This window comes from Prenolepis imparis, unplaced genomic scaffold, assembly GCF_030444845.1.
Source record: "Prenolepis imparis isolate NDT839.2.m4 unplaced genomic scaffold, iyPreImpa1.0 SCAF_6, whole genome shotgun sequence".
Taxonomy (NCBI): domain Eukaryota; kingdom Metazoa; phylum Arthropoda; class Insecta; order Hymenoptera; family Formicidae; genus Prenolepis; species Prenolepis imparis.
Window position 1 is genome coordinate 9,899,908 of NW_028141164.1, and position 22,204 is coordinate 9,922,111.

The following is a 22,204-nucleotide window of genomic DNA, read 5'->3' on the forward strand; positions in this document are numbered from 1 at the left end:
TAATTTTACTAAACTGCATAGTAAAATTGATTAAACGTATTTTATATTTTATTGTAATAGATATTATTTTTATTGTGATAAATATTAATCAGAGAAATTCTTTCTTCTATACCATAATATGTCCCACGATTACCATGATTTTCAGGGTAAATTCTAAGAGAAAATTCTCTCTGTGCGTCAATTTTGAAAAGCATTTTTTTTAAATAGCAGATTTTGTATATAAACATGTAGACATGAAAGAGTGTTTAAATGAACGTAAGAATCATTACGATATTAATTATTCGTTTATCGGGGAATGTACACGTTTGATTTGAATATCTCGGCAGCCTTTATAGTCGCTTTGGTCTCGCTGATAAAATGCGACACGAGGATTTTAAGTTGACATTTTTATTCCGACGCGTTAAAAAAGTGCTTCCGCGTTTTACGTGCGCATGGTGAGGTTGTTGAATAATTTAATTAAAATGGGTTTTATTGCCGCACCACGCGCAGTACAGATTTTGCGATAAGTGTATGACTTGTAAATATTACAATAGTGGCAGCGTATCACGAGAAAATCAACAAGATTATCGCGCGATACCGTAAATACGCGAAACTTGCAAATAATTTGGCACTTTTTTTTTAGATTGCATGACACATTTTAACTCAATTGCGTAATTTTCGTGCGGCGAATAATAATCGTTTGAAATTTTTGTTCAAGCGCCCAAAATTCTTCTTTTGCAATTCGCTCCGATCCATAATCATCGTTGAAAAATCGTGTTTCATACATACGCAACGGAGAGTTTGGTCTCCCGACATAGAAAAACGGTAACTCATTTTTTTCCACGCGAAACACCGTTTAGATAAGCACTTTCTAATGCACGCATCGAAAGTTCTGCTCTTACACAAGCGATAAGCGAGCCAGCGACCTCCGCTAGCACGTTCCAGTTGATGATGGGTACGTGTCTGTGTATGCGTGAGAGTTTATCCTCTGTGTAATCCCTGTCCTTTTTAAACGCGTGTTGTTCGTACACGTGCTGGATCTTACATTGTCATAGATTTGCATGTGATAAATGAAATTGCAATATTTCTCTGTAAACATTCTTAATATGCTCTTATCCTGAACAAATAATTCATTTATCAAACTCTATTAGAAATAGAACGTGCTTTATGAGATCGGTACAAAATTTCTAAAAGTTGTTATATATATAGAACAATTTTAAATTATGGACATACGTACATTTTTTGGAAATTTAAATTTAAATATTTATGAACTTAAATATTCATGATACGGTTCATTTAAGAAAATATCATTGAAATTATATTATCAAAAGTAGCAGAAAATTTTACATGTTCTAAATTTATATTGTAAAATTTATACACACACACATTTCTGTTTATATTCAGGCGTATAAAGCACGAGTCAGCAAAGCGATAAATTAAAGTCGGGTGGTTAAACGAATATCACTATAAATTCATTTTTGAGCCATATGAACTTTATTGAACAAAACAAACAAAAAAAGAGAAAAAAGAATGATACGGTTTCGCATTGTCACTCCAACATGTATGTGTTGTGCTAGTTAGATGGTCGTATGCTGGCTGTAACGCTCCGCCGCGGGGTCTGGCACAGTTTTACATCTTCTCTCTTATACCTGTTTCAATTTTCCAAGTACATCATTACATTGATTACCATCCTGTTTCTCGCCGTCAACAGTCTAACCTGTGATTTGTCTCTCCCGCCGTAGAAAGACGCAGAGTTGCGCGTAATGAGGAAAAAAAAAAAAAAAAAAAGAAAATAAGAAACGATTTTCCTTAACTTCTTTATCCCAAACAGAATAGAAAGCAAACACGAGGTGACAATCCTAGGAGGACTAAATGAATTCTCCGTCAAGTTCTACGGTCCACGAGGGAGTGAGTACATCATCTTATTTTTATATTATATTATAAAGGAACACTCGTGCAATATATGGAATTGAATTTTATTTGAGATCAATTTAGAATATATAGTCATTTGAATATAATTGAATTGTTCCATACTGTGCACAGCGTTCCATACTGATCGTTATCGTTTACAATAATTTGTAGTAGTTAATTTAATTAGCGTTATAATCTTTCTTTTGCAATTAAACGATTCAATTAGGCCCCACATAGAATGATAATTAGGAATATTATAATTTAGTTCGCTAATATTTGATTTCAATTTTGTCTTATTAAAATAAGATACGATGTGTTTTTACAATCGGCAAAGTGCACAATTACGGGTAAAGATGTTTTTCACTGTAATCTTACCTGACATTGAAGTCACGTTAATGCAGTGCTCAATGAGTGTCCTTCGCGTTCTTTTTTTGTGTCACTCTCAATTTAATAGTTTCTTGCGTATCACCTTGGATTGCTATTATTATCGCTATTACATTATGTTATTACTAGAATTAAAATACGCGTCTGAAAAGGCGCGCTGCAATTACTATCTGTATAATTTAGGTTGTAATTTTACGAATTTTATGATACGTTTGGCAGCATCTAGTTTATCAATTCGTATATATTTTTTGTTTCTATTTTGCGTATTAAACACTATAATCTATCATGAAGCTTAAAGTTTTCGCACTTACCGTAGTAAGAATATGATTAAAACACGACGGCAAGAGTCTTTTCATTACGTTTTCACTTTATGATATTCCAAGGTTTATGCGCATCTCTCAGAACCGGAAATGCTTATGCAACTGCCTGATACTTGCGATTTTCTCGGTTTGCTGGACATACGCGTGAAGCATATTATCGATTGGCAGGCGGTTCTCGCGAAAGAAAGTTCCTTGACTCGACGAAAGAGACACAAACAGCTGTCCTTAAGAGACCGCTTTCAAGCAGATCGTGTCGAAGATATTCGTTAATGACACGGCTGTATATGCAACTATTCGCTTACTGCGAATAACACGAACAGGTTGCAGGCAGCAATGAAAACAGAGATTGTCGCACAGGAATTTAGAATTTATTTGTACAAACTCTTATCACAAAAACGATTCATAAAATCGATCTTCTTTTTGAAATTCGTGATTGAAAAGTAGGTAGTAATTAAATAAGGATAATTAAGCTGCGAGATTGATTTGTTGTTTGAGAATAAAAAAATCACGATTCCGCAAATGAACGAAACAAATTTACGGATTCGTGATTTCATCAATTTGTTGTGTTCACTTTAGCGGGTCGAATTAAAATTCTACAATCGCGTAATGAATTTCGTTTTGCCACGGTGGAAAGCAAACCGTCCGAAGATGAAAGTTTCTTGACCTTTGGATCGTGTCGGTGAATCAGCTGAAATCGCGCGCGCGCAACTTACCTACCTTCGTTCGTAAACTCTTTAAATTAGATCGCTTTTCAGATAGGTCCTTTGAAATTGCGCAGCTGCATCCGCGCGAATATAACTTCATTTGCTTAAGACCAGACTCCGGGACTTAAACTTTTACTCTGACGAGATATGCTACATTTGCGGCAGAACGTACCGCAGGATAATCTTCCCCTGGATTGCTCGAGCAAATTGTAGAAACGTGATATTCAACGCAATCGGATCTGATGCCGTTTGCATTATGTATCGCTAAAATATATCGCAAAAGATCTGTACAAGTTAAAATAAAAAAAAATTTTAACGTGTACGTAGCATCATATTTTTAACTTACGATTAGGATGTCACTATCATTTCTCATTATAATATTTTGCTTATATTGTTAAAACACTATAAAACATTTTTATTTTCCTATTAAAATTGTATGGACATTAAAAAAGTATCTTGCATTTTCTTAATATTTATCTACATGTTTTCTTTGGGAAATGAAAGAATGTAAGTACAATTTGTTGGAGCAATAAAACGTTAATTCGATCTTAAATTTTGCATCTCCTCTCGAATCTATTGTAAGGCTTGCAGTAGATTAAGAAGAGCTTACTTGGCAATCCGTTGGGTCTGGGTGTTAGTGTGGCGTTGATAATACAGACTATTCGATTATTTCGTGTTTCGATTGTTGCAGCTTAGTAATTGCATAATCAATTTTACGTATTTTCTCTTTTCTCTTATATACGCGTGTATGGCTTCGCTTGTCCAGCCAACCCTTCACTTGCCACCGTCCACGAATTAGCATCATCGAACTACCCCCGGAACGATGTAAATCAGATCGTGTTTCAACCCTCCTCCCTCTCCTTCGGCAAACTATGCAGCTGCGCGCGCGCGAGTTTACATGCGTTCATTTTCCAATCGCAAGATAGATGAAAGCGCATCTATTCATGGAATATTGTTAAAGTTTTTTAATTACGAGAAAAAGAGAACATATAACTGTGTCTCTGCAATAATCGGAAAACCCTTCGAGCGATATATTTGAATCTCGTCTTGTGAAATTATAAGAATTATCGAAATAGGTACATCGAATAATTCTCTCGGATTTTTAAACGTATATTTTTTTAAACGAGAAATAAAATAATTGCCTGCTCGCGAATTTCTTTCTTTAATTTGTTCGGTTAAATTCTGAAAATGTACGAAACAGTATTTAAACAAGTGTAAAATACAACAAAGCGTATTGCTAAACAAGCTTATATAAGCTTATGCTAATGAAACAACTTTTTTAGATACTCTCGTAGTGTTTTAAAACAGATCGCGAAACAGTTCATGCGCTAATTCTTTCCAACTATATTAGCGAAATCACTGTAACATCTTTGGTGCTAATTATTAAATTATTTTTTTCCTTTATATTTTTAGTCTTTTAAGTTATATAAGTAGATCGAATATAATCAGTCTTAATGTTAAACATGCGAAGAAAAACTGATCAATTTATTCATTTAATTACTTTGGACCGATATTGAATATTCCTCGTAATTTCGAATGGAAGTCGATTATTAATACTTTTATCTCGAAATTACTAGACTAATGTTGATTATTCTCATTTCACGTTATTTGAATGTGTATATATATATATTTAAAATATACATATACATTCTTAATATATATTATATATTATGTATGTGTCTGTAATTACGGAATAGCTTTTTGTATCATATCTCGTTACATAATTTACCGCATAAATCCACACGTGAGGCAATGAGTCTCCGCGACTTTATTAATTGCTGAAGATAATTATCAAATTCCGATCGAGAATCGCTTTGGTGGACTATTAGCGCTCGATCGTGAGTTAAATTCTAGTTATATATCGGATATTCACGCTCTATACGCGAGCGCTGAAAATGGATTTGGTAAATGGCGAATTGCGGGATGTCGACGGTGAACAAAGGTTTTCGGCATAACAGCTTCTCCCCGATTGCATTCAAACGTGGCATAGGTTACGAGAAATTCGCGACTATGTTAGGTTTTCTCGCTGACTTGAAACACGACTGGAGAATATTCTAATTGCTTCGAGTACTTTATTATTTGCGATGTGCAACTAGGCTTTGATTACATGATTCGACAAGATTAAAAAAATTTATTTTTTCCATACAAGTTGCAAAAAGTAAACGATCGATCAATTTCGAGGTCATTCTCACAATCGATATACAATTGAAATTTGTTAAAGAGAAGTGAGAATTTATTGTATTATCGTTATTCCATTTCCACGAAAGAAATGTGTGCTGGATAATTTTATATACGTGACTTGATTGAGAAAGAAAATCATATCTATTCCTTGATTGATCCTATCAGGTTATGAGATAAAAATCTAATTTTGCATACAATGTGCAATATTCTTGTGAATAAGGCAATAAAAGTTGCAAGTTTATTTTAACGTATATAATATGCATATAATCTCTGTTTCGAACGATATAACATTGCAGAATTGCCAATTACACGAACCGAACCGATATCGGTGTTACAAATTACGTATTTTAATAAGAAGTCTCGGTCTGTGATATCTGGTTATCTAAATATATTGATTGAGTTACAACATATATATATCTATATAGCGTGTGCACACGTTGGATAATGTTTAAAATCTGTCGATTGAATAGTATTATTTGTCTGAAACGTGTTTGATTGGTTTTGCATATTTAGAGTTAGTCGAGATATACATATATATATATATTTTTTTTTATTAATCATATCGCGACATGAAAATTGCATAACACGCGATGTAGAGATATTCGTTATTCGTTAGACGACGTGTACAAAAAAATGTTCAAAAAAGGCAAAAAATGAATTATATTTAATACTTTGGAACCCACTTTGAGTATCGCGCTCGATATCGCGTTTTCCGCTTTGTTTTTAATCGCGCTTTAAGATTGCATAATGCACTCACCTTGACTTCGTACTAATGTATCGGAGCCCTTGAACGGTTGCCGGCTCCGTTTAAAATTGTGCCTCCGTATCGTAGGCGTGTTTGATGTGAAAGTTTCTACAATCTTGCCCAATCATCACTTCGCGAGACGTCTCGCTTGCGTTAAAACAAAAAATTGCACTCGTATTACGATACAGTTAATTACTGCCAACTGTCGTAAGATTCGCGTAATACAAACATTAAAATTAACGCCACTGATACAGCTGAATTTCCATAGCCGTAACTCTTGCAAAAAATTTTAAAAATAGACTCTCTTGTTTCCACTTCTAGAAATTAATCTCTCAATCTTATCTTATCTCTCGTCGACCTAGTTTTGCGTAACTTTGTTTAATAATAAAAAAAATATTAATTTTTTTATCAATTAAAATAATTCCCTTATCGCGTTTTATTACATCAATGATTTTGATATCGATGTATCGCATAAAATCAATAACCGAATTTGCGATTGTGCAGTGAAAATAACGTAAAGTAAAAAGTAAACGACTCATAATGATTAATTTATTTATTGCGTGCATCGCCTACATGCGATTGCGATCGAAATCGAAACGAAATCGTGCGACATTCGTCATGTGTGATTTTTCAAAGTGGCAATTATCCTGTTCGGAGAAAAGTAATTGGTTGTCGAACCAGGCCAAAGATTACTCAATGATAAGATTATTTTATTTCCTGTTGACAAGAGATAGAAAGGGAGGAAGAGAGGAGTAAGTGAGTGAAAAGAAAACCAAGCAGAGGTATTCCTTTCATCTCCCTCGCTTGCCGATAGTTTGCCGCAATAATATGTACGTATGCACATTACGCGTGCAAGCGGATGCATGAAAAGCTTGCTGCATAATGAGCTGCTCAGGCGCGGTTGTTTGATTAACCAGTTCCTGTCGCATTTTGTTGTTTGTTAGCCATTCAGTTAGATGGCATATTTATTACGACTTTGCAAGGTACAGAAATAGTTATTTAATGCATTAAATTGCGTTAAAAACTTATATCACTTTTTTTTTTTTTAAAGCTACTATAGCTTATCGAGTATATTTCGTTGAATCTGATAGAGCATTCTGACAGCGACAAGTATAGCACAACTTTTTAATATGTAATGCTCTAGTCGAGTTTCGCTGATACCACGTCTTTTGCGAAGCGAGTGGCATTATTATTAGACCGGCAAAAGCGCACGTCGATAAGATTGAGCCGCGTGAAGAATTGCTTTAAGTACTGTTCACACATCGAGAGATATTTCCAATTTCCAATCTCCCCGAGAAGAAAATCTCGAGTCTAAATAATTGATCGAAAATCCATATATGGGACTCGCGCGAGCGCTAAAATAATCGAGGTATATACAAGACCCTAATATACGAGATTCTAATAAGAGTCCCTTACCAGCTTCTACAATGCGAGAATGCATTGTCGGTAGAACTGGTCGCGAGAATTAATTTATTCAGCCATGTGCAACGTTTTGACGACGATATTCCGCGACGGTTTACCACGTAAATAAATACGCGGTCGCGCACATATGGGTACACTTTAGTGCACAAAGCGCTACGGTCGTTTGGGAATGGTTGTAAACGAGCGATTGACGATGGTTACATCGGAGATACCGTGCGCTCCGCTTCGTGGTGACCCACTTTAGCACGATGCTCCAACACGCCCGAGGATTCCGCTCGCCCTAGGAGAGCCGGCCCTATTATACTATGACTGTTAAGAGAGTTATGGGAATGTAACTCGCGCCGGCTGTATTCCATAAAATATACAGGATGTTTCACATCAAGTCGCGAGGCGAAGTAACATATGTCTCTTGAAACACGTGAGAAATAGATAGGGTGACAGAGGAGAACTAATCGAATCTTGAATCATTGTTTGAGTCGAAAAATAACTTACTAAATTGTTTTTTGACAGAGATATGAAAGAGAAAAATATGAACATATTTTATTGCGAATTATGTTTGTCATTTGCATAGTTTTATATTCAACGCCGAGACCGGATAATTTTTTATCAGTCTAATTATATGCTGTCAAAAAAATATTTTGACGAAATATATTTTTCGCTCGTTTTCCACACGTGATCATCCTTACGCAAATATCGCTGTGTATTTATCCTCGCTATCGGTACAAATCTACAGCGAAATGCACTCCGGAACGCGTCATTTCAGCACGCTATCTGCCTTAATTGAAGCGCGGGCGGATAATTTTAACACGGTTACTGAAATTATATATGCAGTCTTCAAGCAAGCGTTTGACAAAGAGCGGACGTACTCTGTCTCTCTGGTGGCAGTCTTTCCAATTCCATTAATAGTTCTCTACCACGTTGCTCTATCACGTCGCAAACTCTCTCGAAGCGGTTGCGCTCTAGGCAAACATGCATCGATATAGAAAGCCGTGTGCTATATCTTTGTTCCACGTCCCACGAGCGAAAATAATCGATATGAAAATTGCGAGCGATTACAAATTCGTCATTATAAAATTTCGCTGAATATTGTCGTAATATCTCAAAAAATCTCGCGGTATCAATTATTTATAATTAGCCATTTTATTTACATTCGCAACATTTGATTTACTGTTTTGACAGTGTTATTGGCAAAATAAAAATTAAGAGTTAAAGATTAAATTAATAAACGAATAATGTTTCGCGTCGTAAATATTACAGAATTATATTTACAGACGAGATATCAGCCGGTTATTTTTTAAAGATTTATATATTCTATGATTATCTGAGAAATTCAAGATCAGAGAAATACACGTGTCAGAGTTTCTGGACTTAGGCCCGATTGCACCAACGTCATTTTGGTTTTAAGCGAGACTTAAATATATGTTTGTCTTTATTTATTTAGAAAGAAAGATAAAGATAGATACATATTTAAGTCTCACTTAAAGCTAAAATAATGTTGGTGCAATCGAGCCTTACACAAGTAAATTCTAATCGCTGTTGAGCCTAGCGCGTCGTTAAGCAGTGGCAAGGTCTAATTAGCATACGTCGTTCGCGAAGCGGAAATCTCCCGATGTCGTATCCTCGTCTGATTCTCGAGTGTAGAAAATTCTTGAAGCGGCAAGTACTTGTCGTCGAGCAGAAAAGTAGACCAGAGAAGGATTTATGTGGGATTCACCGTGGAATTACGCAGAAATCGAGAGTCTTATTCCGTGGAGCTCCGTCACGTAATTATCCGTTTTCCCTTTTCCCGTGTTATTGCTTCGTGATTGACATTGATGTCACTTAAGCAAATTGTCTTGTTGAAAAAAATGTTCGCGAATGCATATATTAAACGATTGTCAGAGATGCGAAGAAGGTATTAATGTTTCTCATCTTTTTTTTTCTTCCTCGCCCACGATTCATGCAATCGAGTTCGGATTTTTTCGTGAAGAGAATATCTTGGTATATTGTCGTGAGTTTTTGACGTGATTCAATTACGTTCACCCACAAGGAAATATGGTCGACTTCATCGAATCGTGAGGTTTTCGAGAAAATGATGATGACGAGCTATTATTATTGTGTAACTTTGTAAGGACGACGATTTGTTTGATATTGCGAGGAATGTTTATTGTAACAGAAATTTCACTAATAATTTTTCTCATTATTCGTCATTTCGTCAAACCAATTTTCTTAACAAACTGAATTACTGCAATGTATACATAAGCCATTCTATAATGCAAATTGGAAAATTGCGCGATAAATAATGATTATAATTATTTATGTTAACGAAGAATTTATTTCGCAAATTTAACGAGAGATATCTATCACGCAAACTTCATTCACATGTGATCGGTGATCGCGGAGGGGGATAAAGTCTTTATATATATTCAGCTATAGATAAAAAGTTGGACGACTTCGCTTGCGATCGACTGCGGTGTCAAATAATAACTCATGTTTCTGTGTCACATTGTGTGACGTGGGAGAAACTTTATGCCTGTTTCTCACCGTTCGTTTTTCCAATGAACCGTCTGCACATCGATTCGGCGGTAGAGAAAAATTGTTTACATAGCCCGATGACTTTAACCTTTGGGGAGCTATCCGTCTCGTTATATACGCTTACGCAGACGCGTCAATGTCCTTTTAATTGGAATTATTGAAGGAAAAGTATCTCGTCTTTTTTTTAGACTTATCAGACATTGAACCGTCTAAGTCACAAACATATAGTCATCAGTAATAAGTCTCACCGCATTTTCTGGCACTCTAATGATTTAATTTTTTAGGATTTCGACTCTATCAGACAATTTCAACATAGTTTATATATATTGTAAAGTTTCATCACGTAATTGCGTTATCGATGTTAAAGATAAAATCGATTAATATCAGGTCAGCTTATAAGTTCCAGTAGTCTCGCAACAAGATAAATAAAATTTGCTTTGACACTTTGCTTCTCAATTAATGATATATAGTTTGTAATTTTCAATGATTTGTTGCCATTTTATTAAATATTTTTTGTTTTCTCTATTCTCCCTTCTTTTAATTCTTTTTATCTTTTTTATTCTGCTAAAACTCTTTATAGACTTAAACAATTTTTTTTATTAATTTTGTAACTATATATTTTCCTAGAATCAGCTGCTAAGCCTTTGATCTGTTTGCAATTGCGCGCAAAAAATTCTCGGTTACAGAGAGCATATGCTCTCAAAACGATTTTTATCTCGGTTATTTTCTTTTGGTCGGCGGATGCAGCCGGTGTTAATGACAAGAGTCAGAGCAAAGCGTTCGTTAAAACGGCTGAAACAGATGAAAAATAGCGATCTATTTCCTTCGCCCGATACAAAAAAAGTCCACGGATCTTTTTCGACGAGAATTTTACCCGACCTAGTTTCTACTCCGAAGCTGTGCTTGCGTCATACTGGAAATTATATCGTGCATAAGGCCTCGTAATCTTGTAGAGTCGATCATAAATGAATTGATCGGACGAATTAACATAGGATTAAATACAGAGCCAACATGTGGGCTTACGTGTAAAAATGATTTGTTAAGTCACCGTAAAGTTGATTATATTTATGCGAAATTTGTATAACTTTCCTTATAGTTTTTTTGTCATAGAAAGTCTACTTTATAAATTGAAGATTTTTGAATAATAATTTTCAAATATGAAACCAAAGTAACAATCAAAGTTACACTTTTGATATTGAATTATATTATTTTATTTTATTTTAATTGATGACATTTAATCTTAATAGAATATTAATTTGAGACGCGTAGCGAAACGATAACGTGCTGTTTTTCGACCATTCATTTCTTTTAACATCTTTATTGAGAAAAAATTGATATATAAATTGGGTCAAATAGTCCGAATAATAAATTCAGCTCGAGGAATTTTAAGATACCCAGTGTTATTTCTGCATTTAGCTTATATACTTAGCGCCCTCGTCTCTTTCTAGATTAAAGTACATCCAATATCCGCGTATCCGTCAAAAAGCCTCTCAGCTTTATATGCGCGAGCTTTTCTTTCGGTTTGTAACAAACCTATGTTATTCAAGGTGTATCACCGGCCATTTACGTAATTGCAATTGTGGAGTTGTCGTGCATCTCAACTCGAAATTGCGAAACGACGCTTCGGATCACGCTCGCGCGGAAGCTGAGAGCGGCTCGCTGTTCTTTTGTATATATCGTGGCTTTGCGTTATCGTGACAAAGTGCGGTACACACTTGCGGAAGAGCGAGGAAGTGGGTCAGTGGGCCAAGCGCGGCTGCGGCGCGAGCTTTTCCGTATCGAACTGCATCCGCATCTGTACGCGAGGGTGCCGTGTATCTCCCGATGTACCCCCAGATGACACACAGCAGTCATCGCGAGAGAGAAAAATCGCGAGCACTTAGTGTATTTACTATAAACAGCGAAGGCAAACATTTTTTTTCCGCGAAAAAACAACACGCACGCTAATAAAATTACGTAAAAGTGGCTACCATTTTTATCCGACACTCTGTTCCGGATAAATTAAATCCTTTAACCGATAATCATAATCGCCACAGCAAACTCGAATGTGATGCGAAGTTTTAATCGAGGATTATTTAATCCTCAATAAATAAGTTTATTTTTTCGTAATAAAAGGAATTCCGTTTTATCTCCTTCATTTGATAAAATTTTAAGCTTTTGGTATTTCTTTTTAGTCGTTGAATTAAAATTGTCGTAACACCTGGATGAAAGCAATAACGAGCTTGGTTTCAACTCATTAAAAACCATGGATTAATGCTGCTCCGGCGAATAAAAGCTGAAAACGCGCTGTACACAAGGGCTTTTGCGCAAAATACATCGCGTGCACTGCGGAATAATGTAAACTTGTTGTATTGTTCCCGGGTTTAGATATATGCAATCGCAACAAGCGAAAATGGAGTGCCTTGTTCGCGATTTTTTTGTTGTTGCCAGTTGCTGCACGTGGATATAACACTTTTATGCGTCTCTAGATGGAAATAAAACTCACTTTGCAAGCGCGGCATACCGATGAGACGCGAACTCTCTCGCATTGTACGCGCGATGAACTTGCACAAATGCAGAATGCAGATCTATCAAAAATTTATGTTCGCTCCGTTCAATTTCAGCCGCCCATACTTGAGCTCGTCCGTCCGCGCTTGATTGATTTTTACTTATTGCTCGTAAATTTTCATTCGCTCGCGAATCGTAACAGTATTTTCGCGCTGTAACATTTTTATCGGGAGATTTTCGAAAGTCTTTTATTTAAAGCATTTATTTGTGGCACCATTTTTTATTTAAAGAGAGAAATAACTCTTTTTAGAGGTTCTATCTGTATTTTGGAAAAATTTCCTCACATGTTTGTTCGTTATTTAGGGGTTATCGTTTTCAACGCAAAAATTATTTGAAGATACAATTCGTCGCTTAGAAAAAGCAATCGAAATATTTTTTTTAAGCGTTTTCTCTCGCGATTGTTTCACACACAAGCGGACATGGTCTTTTATTTGATTTGTCGCGATCGTTAAACGAACATTCATCAATAAGAGAATAAAAAAATAACGCGTTCATGGAGCGTTTCTGTTGTAAAATGGATACCTGTTTATGTTTTCGAACGAATATTCGATTGAGAAAATGATGGAGCCGAAGATGCATTCCGGAACCGGTCATTCAACTGGTAGACTTTTTTTAAGCGGTCGTGGAACTGATTTTTTTATAGGGTCTTAAGGTCGTTATTAATGTTGCAAATTATGAGAAAATGCCGACTTGCAGTATAACTCACGCGTACTGTTTGGGAAATTATTCTTGTTCCCCTTTTTCCTAGGAATAATAGTTTTCTGAGTAGAGGCATTTAAAGAGTATGGAAACTTTTCGCATTAGAATGACGAGGCACATTCCTGTCGCCGACATTAATGATAACAGCGATTGCATAAAAAATGATAAGTTTATACTGAATTTAAACATATTAAAATATTATACTTATTATCATATTTATGTGTTATATTTGTCTTTGCGCGCTACTCTTATTTATTAAGAACAATCTCGTACGATTTTAGCAGAGAGAGAGACTCTAATTTTAATTTAAAAATAAGTTTTTCTTCTCACAATCTAATTAAAGTGTCCATTTTTAATGCAAATTACATATTACGAAAATTATGTAGATGTTAAAAAAACTGTTTTTTAAATCGTGTTTACATCATGCTTTGATACGATGTCGGTGCGTGAGTATATCGATCCTTTCACCGTGAATCTGGCAACAGGAAGTGTGAATGCGTGTACACGTGCACACGTTCTACGTGCAGGTGAATCACGTTTCCCGAGGCACACGCAGCTATCTCACACGTGTGTATAATTCTTGTGTTTCGAAGGCAAAAGTCAGTCGGACATGACCGCAAAAAACATGGAGAAAAGAATGCGTAGATGTGCGTAAATAGTGGATTTGCTGTGCGTCGAGAATTAAGCATATTTAATGCTCACCAAGACATGTGTGCGTGTTGATTGATGACGTTTGGGATTGATTTAAATTTCAAATATGCATGTGTATGCGTGGAATGATTATTTCCTTATCTAAAGTTCAAACGAAAAATTTATAAATTATGGAAAGTAAATTGGATATACGAGAAATGGAATCAACGAGAGATCCAAAGGATATATATTTAAAAATGTTTATTTAAGTTCCACACGAAATTTTGTACGTACAAGTTGTCTTACTCCATTTAGCTTTTTATTGAAATGGGAATTGAAACTCTGGGGTACGATTTAATTTTTCCATTTTCCGATATGCGCAGTTTACCGAGGCAATACATCAACGTGTGTTACAATTTCTGTGAAATAATTATATACCTGCGGATGGGATGAATATACTGCAAAGGGAATCCCAATTTCTATATTTTTTATTCGATTAATTAATTGATATGTCTGTGGCATCCACGATTTATTTCTATATCTCGCTTGATAAAATTTATTTTATCTTTATTTGAGCTTTAATTATCATCCTATGTTTTATCAATTATTCATTGTTGTAAATTAATTACATTATATTGTCTATATATATATATATATATATATATATATATAATTCGACTTTGCTAACTTTTTGTTGTGTCGAATAGAAAAATCGAATTGTTAATTTTTTTAATGACTTCTCGATTTTTTACAACACGTGATTTGTGTGCGAATATTATTTTTACAAATATCAAATATTGAATTCGTCAAGTCTAATCGACAAGTCAGTTGAATTGTACCATACTGAATTGTTCTATTTTCACGCTGCATTGTAGATGCAATGAATAGCTTTATATACTTATTTAACTTTATTTTATTTCCTTGAATCAAAGAATATAATTTGATATGAATAATCAGATATATATATATTGATAATTGGAGCTTATGACGCGCAGATAATTTTAATCTGATTTTTCACGATCACTCATAAATTTTAAATACTTTGTCCTTTTTATGATTCCAATTGCAATTTAAATTGGGACAAAACATTGAATCGAGAACACAGATAGAGCGTAATTTATTTAAGATAAAAGGGAGAAGTATACGCTCTTTAAAAGTCTCGTCGCCATGAGTTAAGAGATCTCGTCTCTCGTCTATAAAACTCCATGCGAAGCTTTGCGATCTTACTTTGTCAGGATAGAAAGCTCTTAGCGAACTTTTGACCGAAAACAGCTGCGTTTCGATTCTTTGGCGACAATGGATGATCCCTCTTCGCTGCTGCAGATATTAGTTTCTCCTTTCCGGACGAAAGGAGTATTCCGGAGAGTGGCTTTACCGTTGGACGTTCCAGTTTCGCGGATCTATCGCGAATTATGAGATCGTCTTGTGTCCTGCAATCGTGTATCGCCGATAACTGTACGTGCAATTGCTGCGGAATCGCGGTCGCAGCTAACATTGATGGTTTTTTCTTCTGAAAGTTGAATCATCGCGAACGCGATGAGGAATGATTGTGCGTGCGCGATCGACGCATCTCGAAACTCGCGAATTTCAACGAATTATTGACATTTCGGTTATTCACCTCTCCGATTCTCCAACAAATATGAGACTACGGCTCTCTGTTATTTCGTCGTTTGATTTTTGTCTAGTTTGACAGCCCGCGTATGAAATTCGGATAAACAATTAACGAGCGAGCTGAAATTCCACGTGTGTATTTTATTTTCGTATCCGAATCAAAAGTAATAATAATAATGCGAAAATAATTAGCAACACTGGCACAAAAAGCAAATTTGAGATTATTATAATTTATTATTCGTTACATATGCATTATGTGAATATACTGAAAATTTTGATGCATATTATATTCATAATTATACACACTCTCAATACTTGTGCGCTTTTAATCAAAATATATTTCGCGAGATTACACGTTCAATTCTTTCAGCTATGACATTTTAATTACGACGAATATTTTGTTCGTCGAAACATATGTATGTTGTTAAAATGTACAGAAACGGAAATCAATTATATAATAATAATTAACGATACTATGCGGTTGTCACGTTTCAGCACCGTATGAAGGTGGAATTTGGAAGGTAAGGGTTCATCTGCCGGAGCATTATCCCTTCAAGTCACCTTCGATTGGCTTCATGAACAAAGTCTACCATCCTAACATTGATGAAGTCTCAGGCACGGTGTGTCTAGACGTTATAAACCAGGCTTGGACTGCCCTTTACGGTATGTATTCGTTTAACCTCGTAAATTTTTGCTGCACGAAATCCTTAAATAGCGCGAAGTACCTGCGCAATTTCCGCTTCGCCGTCTACTTAACTGTTTCATATAAGAAGTAATTTAATCCAGACATAACTTCGAGAGAGAATTATATTGTTTCTTGTATATATATATGTATATATATATCCTTCTGTTATATATATTTCTATTTTATATATTTATATCTATTATAAATTGAACTTGGCAAGAAATGAATCTTTGTACATTTGTTTTTGTGGAATGAAAAAGAGTTTATACGAAATTATGAAGGATTATATTGACATGCTCTCTCATTGTTTCAGACCTGTCGAATATTTTCGAGTCTTTTCTGCCTCAGTTGTTAACATATCCCAATCCAATCGATCCCCTGAACGGTGACGCTGCCGCGATGTACCTTCATAAACCAGAAGAGTACAAGAAGAAAGTAGCGGGTGAGTATACCGCCTTAATAAGTGTCCTCCGTAATGAAACGCGGTAGAACCAAATGGCAGATCATTATATGAGTTTTACGATCACTGCCAATCAGAGCCTACGTCTCTTTCTCAAAGTAAAGTTCTCTCACTTCCGTATCGCGTGTGTAAGCGCGATCTTAGAACGTCGATATCTCGTTCGCAATGCAATTTCCCGTTCTTCTGACTTCTATCTCGACAGATTACGTCAGGAAATATGCGACGGAGGAGGCACTGAGGGACCAGGAGAACGGCGGCACCGGCAATGGGATGTCCTCCGATAGCGAGTCCTCGATGAGCGACTTCAGCGAGGACGAGGCGCAGGACATGGAGTTGTAACCAAATATATTACCATCCGTACCCATATCCTTAATCATCTCGATTCCCTGTAAGATCCCCGATCGGTCGTCCTACTACCAAATAGATGCTTACACCCTAGACTCCGAGCCTCACTTCTGGTGACGGTGACGAGCCCTTATTACTTGTCGTTGCTCTCGTCGTCCGTCGCTCGTACGTAGCCGGCTCGCGTTTTCCAAACAAAGGGTGACAAGGGAGGGGATTCCCAACTCTCTACGAGAGTGAAAGCGACAGAAGCGAACGAGGTAAAAACGGAGAATCGCGTACGCGGGGTTGTGTATTGTTTGCGCTTTTCTTAACATCGAGCGCAACGAAGGGCGTTTTCGATCACGATGGCGATGTCTCTTACGATCGTCTGAATTCTCTTGAGTCGGTTCCGTTAATCGTTTGTTGTTGCATTCAATACCTACGATCATGATGACGATAACGCGTTCATCCATGAACGCGTAATCTGTCAGCATGAACGAGATTTTGTAGTCTTTGCAGTACAGAATCAACGCTCTCTTCCTCCGAGTAGAAGGAGAGAGAAGGTAAAGAAATAAAAAAGAGACAAAAAGAGAGAGAACCCGTTGTTCTCGGATTTACGGGTCTGCCAGTTTGAGGTCCACAAGTTGGGATTCTCGAAATTGCTCGTACATTGCCTCGGCAACCATGGCATCGATCGGATAGTGCGTCATCTACCATTTGTATCTACGATGCGTTTCTGTGTGATTGAGAGAAGCGACCGAAACCAGTAACGTTATCGTACGACCAAGAGTTGAACAGAATATATTTATCCGGTTACGTTTCCCTCGTTTTCGAGATTCTCTCGCCCTTGTTCATTTCTCGTTTCTTCTTCCGAGTGCCGCAGGCGTGCTCATCGTTGTGATATTTCGAAAACACGATATATCGAAAGAGAGAGAGAGAGAGAGAGAGATTAAATAAAGCAGCACCGGAGAGATGCGTCACGAGAAATTTTAACAATGAGCCGATTTGATTATATATCTGCGATCGCATCTTCTCCATGGCTAACGACTCCTTTGCTGCTACCTTAGACTGCATCCATTTAAATCCAAAAAAAGAAAATTATATTTTTGCAAAAAGAAATCACTATTAGTCGTTATATTTTCCGCATTTTTTTAAAGCTTGAATATACTAAAGATTATTATTTAAAGGAGAGATAAAAAAAAAATTATCTTTGCAACATTTTTCTTTTTCCTCGCAATCGATGGATAAAAAAAAATCTATGTCTATGTCAATTTTACGGTTCTCCGTTAAGGCAGGTCTTTTATTTAAGCAACAGTGAGACACAAAATGTGATGGAGTATGGGTACTAGCACCGTCTTCCTTTTTCCTGCCATCACCATTCCCAAACGTTTCCCTCGTAGGACTGCGCATCAGCGACCGATCGCTACGTCGTCTTCGTCGTCGTCGGCGGGAATAAGATCGAATCTGCCACGCAAACGGCCGCACGACCGTGACGCGAACGATGTCGGGATAAAGATGCAGCCGCCGTTCAAGACTGCGCGATCGTGGAACTATCCCAGGAGAATGAGTGCAAACGAGACTCTGAATGCGTTTCAAGCATCCTCGGCGTCCTGTCTCGAACTGTGCGCATCGGGCGGGCAAAATGCGGAAGAGACACAAACAAACGAACCTGCTGCAGGACCATCCTCATCGATGTGTCCGTTCTTTGGAAGTGAATTTTAAGTAGATTGCAGTCGATTCCGATGGGTGCGGATCGGACGCGATTCTCAACGATCGATCGCGAAAATTTTTAAGTCAATTTGTATTATTTTAATCATTGTTAATTGAATTATTATAGATTTCATTATATAGATTAATGTTATTAATAGAAGGACGTATATACATTAAATTGAATTGGTTTGTTATAATATTCTAGAGTACTTTGCTTTCGAACAACGAAATTGGAAACATCCTTGCGTTAAAGAAAAAAAGAAAAGAAAGAATATCTATTTAATTGTCATTATTTCCATTTGCTACGCAGTTTATTTCGAACATTAGATCTAAAGAAAATGAAATCAAAGATCTCAGGGAACTTCTGTTCGGAAAACAAAAAACTTGTGGTTGTAACATCGCTAAGGTAAGGAAAACAACTCTGCACGAGAGATGGAAAGCACGCGAAGAAAAAAAACAAAATTTATTTTTTATGATTGACAATATATCAGCAAATTTTGAAGCTTTCAAAAAGAACCAAGTAGAGTAAAGAATTGTGTTTGGCAGTGTAGGAAAATTGTAAAAGTTCACGAGAATATAAAATTGTACAAACTTTGATGCACAATAATCTTCGATCAATAGTATCTCGTTTCAAATTGATCTCCCTCCTTTGCATGATTTACGTGTATGCAATGCGATTACAACTATACGTAAGTATAGACGTTTTATATTTCAGTGCCTTCTCAGGCAGAAAAGCGTGCCTTATTATAATGGGTCTCCCGTGAAAAATTGCATTGGAATATATGAGTGCATACGACGAGCATTTAACGAATCTGTGAATAAAATTCATTATTTAAAGTTTAAAGCATTGCACACTAATATAGTGTTTATGTTGTGTTAATTTTCGAAATTAAGGATAAATATGTTGAAAGAAATTATTATAATTAGCTTCAATAATTCGATGATAATTGAAATGTATAAAAAGATTGAACAGAAAAGAGAAAAATGTGAAGAAGCGTAAAAATCATTTCATTGACAAAATTATCAATTTTCAGAACTTTGGTCATTTTCATTCCTTGGTCATTCTCTCGTTTTTTCTCTTGATCGAATTGATACCTAATAATAATCTAAATTTCACTATAATTACGTTGCGAGCACATCGATTATAAATGCAGTAATTACAACAAATTTAAATGTATATATAGTAAAATAAAAGTTACAGTGCTTTTCAGTCACTAGCGTATATTTGCAATTTAAGTATATAAAAGCTTCGGTATAAAAACTATCAACTTTATTCATCACGCTGATAAAGTTTATTCAAGTCTTTAATGTATTATGCAACAGTTGCGTTCATATTTCTTTAAAGGATGTTTTTCTGTTTTGCGTGATGAGAAGAATATATAATTTACGTAGAAAAGAAATATATATTTATCCTTGGCGTCGTTATATTTTTTCATCAACACATACGACCGGGTTCCGTTTGCAAAGTAAAAAATTGCTAAAAGAGATTAATTGAAATCAGATACAATTTTTATATAATTTATTAATCATTGTCGCTTTTTTGTCGCTTTTTCAGTGTCTTTTTTTTAATCCGTGCAATTATGTAAAGTGCGATTTCTTTAAAAATTCATCTCAATTGCTTTTCATTTTATACTTTATATGTATATCGTACTCTTCGTCTATTGGCTGCGCTAAACTTTAATGTCTTTTGAAACTCGCGGTGTGCAATCAATAAAGTATATGCGTCACTTGAATGTATGACAGAAATGTACAGCTTTTATTTAGGGTGAATACTCTTCGCAGGGTGAATTATCAGTCGTACTTAGAGAAAAGAAGAACTCTGCTATTTTCTTTTATTCACGCTGTATTTGTTCGCACACAAAAACGCATCTCTTCTATTTTATTTTTATAAGTTAGCATAATAGCTTGTATAACACGCGCATTTCAATAATGTGGCCGATCTCATCGACAATATTACGAGATTTAGATTTTGCCGATCGAAAACTAAATATCATCATATAATGTGCGTTTCACATAGTCGATTGATTTTGAAGTCGTGCTCTCAGATCTCACATCGTTGCTAATTGTACATGTAACATATAGAATTATTGACTAGTTATACGCATAAATATATATATATTATACATATAATTATCGATTATATTTGCATAACTTTCTATATATTAAGTATGATTTTACTAACAAATTGTTTAATTAAGCGAAAGAATTTCAATAATCATTTTTTATTTTTTTTTGCAAGTGTTGTTTGTTTTTCCTTGTGTCAAGTTTAGTGTCTTATCGCGTTTTATTTCAACTATTGGCATTCTTTTTTAATTTTTGCTTCGCTCATTATAACGAAGATGAAGAATATTCTGCGGCGTGTGTAAACTGATATTGGATTAATCAAGTTAATGCGTAGATCAATATTTGCTAATATTTTGTTTTAATGCAAAGATCCATTGCCTCTATTGTGTTCAAATTTTTCTGTAACAGTTAATGTCTAAAGATATATTTTTATACATATATTGCAATGATATAATATAGCGATATATTGCATGTTCTTTATCTCATACGTCGAATCTTTCATCGCCATTTAATTATTCCTTTGTAATTATACATAATGTATATCAATTATTTTTATAATCATATAAGCAATCCTTTCATAGTTTATATTATATCGATTTTTTAACTCTGTAAGATACGTCGAATGTTTTCTGAATACATGAATAATTGTACATTTAAAGGATGCAAAGGAGTCGTTACGTACATAACGCAGGAAATATATAATTTTTAGTGATAATATAAATAAAGCTCCAGATATTGAAACGAGAGAATTTGAAACTACGATTATTGTGATCGATTGGCTCTTTGCATATGTGTTCTTATATAGTATTGCACATGATGTAAATCTTATTCGCAAAATTGCGTAAGTATATATTTACGGATGACAATTTTCCGATATATAGAGAGCAGCCGGCGACGAGCGATGCCACGTATTTGCCAAAGTTATGTCAATAATTCGTGATCGAAGGGCGAGGGATTCATTTTGCTCGATTCAGTTTAAACATCCAACAAATATATATACATATGTACAGTATGAAATACGTTCTAAATAGAATTATCAAAAAGTTTTGCGCTACAATTATATAGCCTATATTGTCTACGATTTTTGTGAGAATTATATTTGGAGCTGCAATTTCAATATAAAAAAAAAATGAAGAAAGAAGAAAGATATTCGATGTGTCGGAGATAGAATAGTCGGATTTTTCACTGTACGATATTTAATTCAGTGTAACTTTTTTTTTTTAAATTTTGAAATAATGTAAGAAGATAGAGAGATCGAGGATATAGAGCGCTTATCAAAGAAACTCCTTTAAACATGATTGAATATCGATTAAA

The 22,204-nt window shown here is 35.4% G+C and overlaps 1 protein-coding gene across 4 annotated transcripts in view; it reads left to right on the top strand.

Annotated features, from left to right (window-relative positions):
• Positions 1-19,025, top strand: part of Ubce2h (ubiquitin conjugating enzyme E2H) — a 32,749-nt gene extending 13,724 nt beyond the window's left edge. For all 4 annotated transcript variants that reach the window (XM_083041107.1, XM_083041109.1, XM_083041108.1 and 1 more), the window contains exons 3-6: positions 1,811-1,887; positions 16,143-16,310; positions 16,646-16,774; positions 16,995-19,025. In XM_083041107.1, coding sequence (XP_082897233.1) covers positions 1,811-1,887; positions 16,143-16,310; positions 16,646-16,774; positions 16,995-17,131 — 511 coding nt within the window. In that variant the 3' untranslated portion in view covers positions 17,132-19,025. The remainder of the gene's footprint in view (positions 1-1,810; positions 1,888-16,142; positions 16,311-16,645; positions 16,775-16,994) is intronic.
• Positions 19,026-22,204: the final 3,179 nt, after the last annotated feature.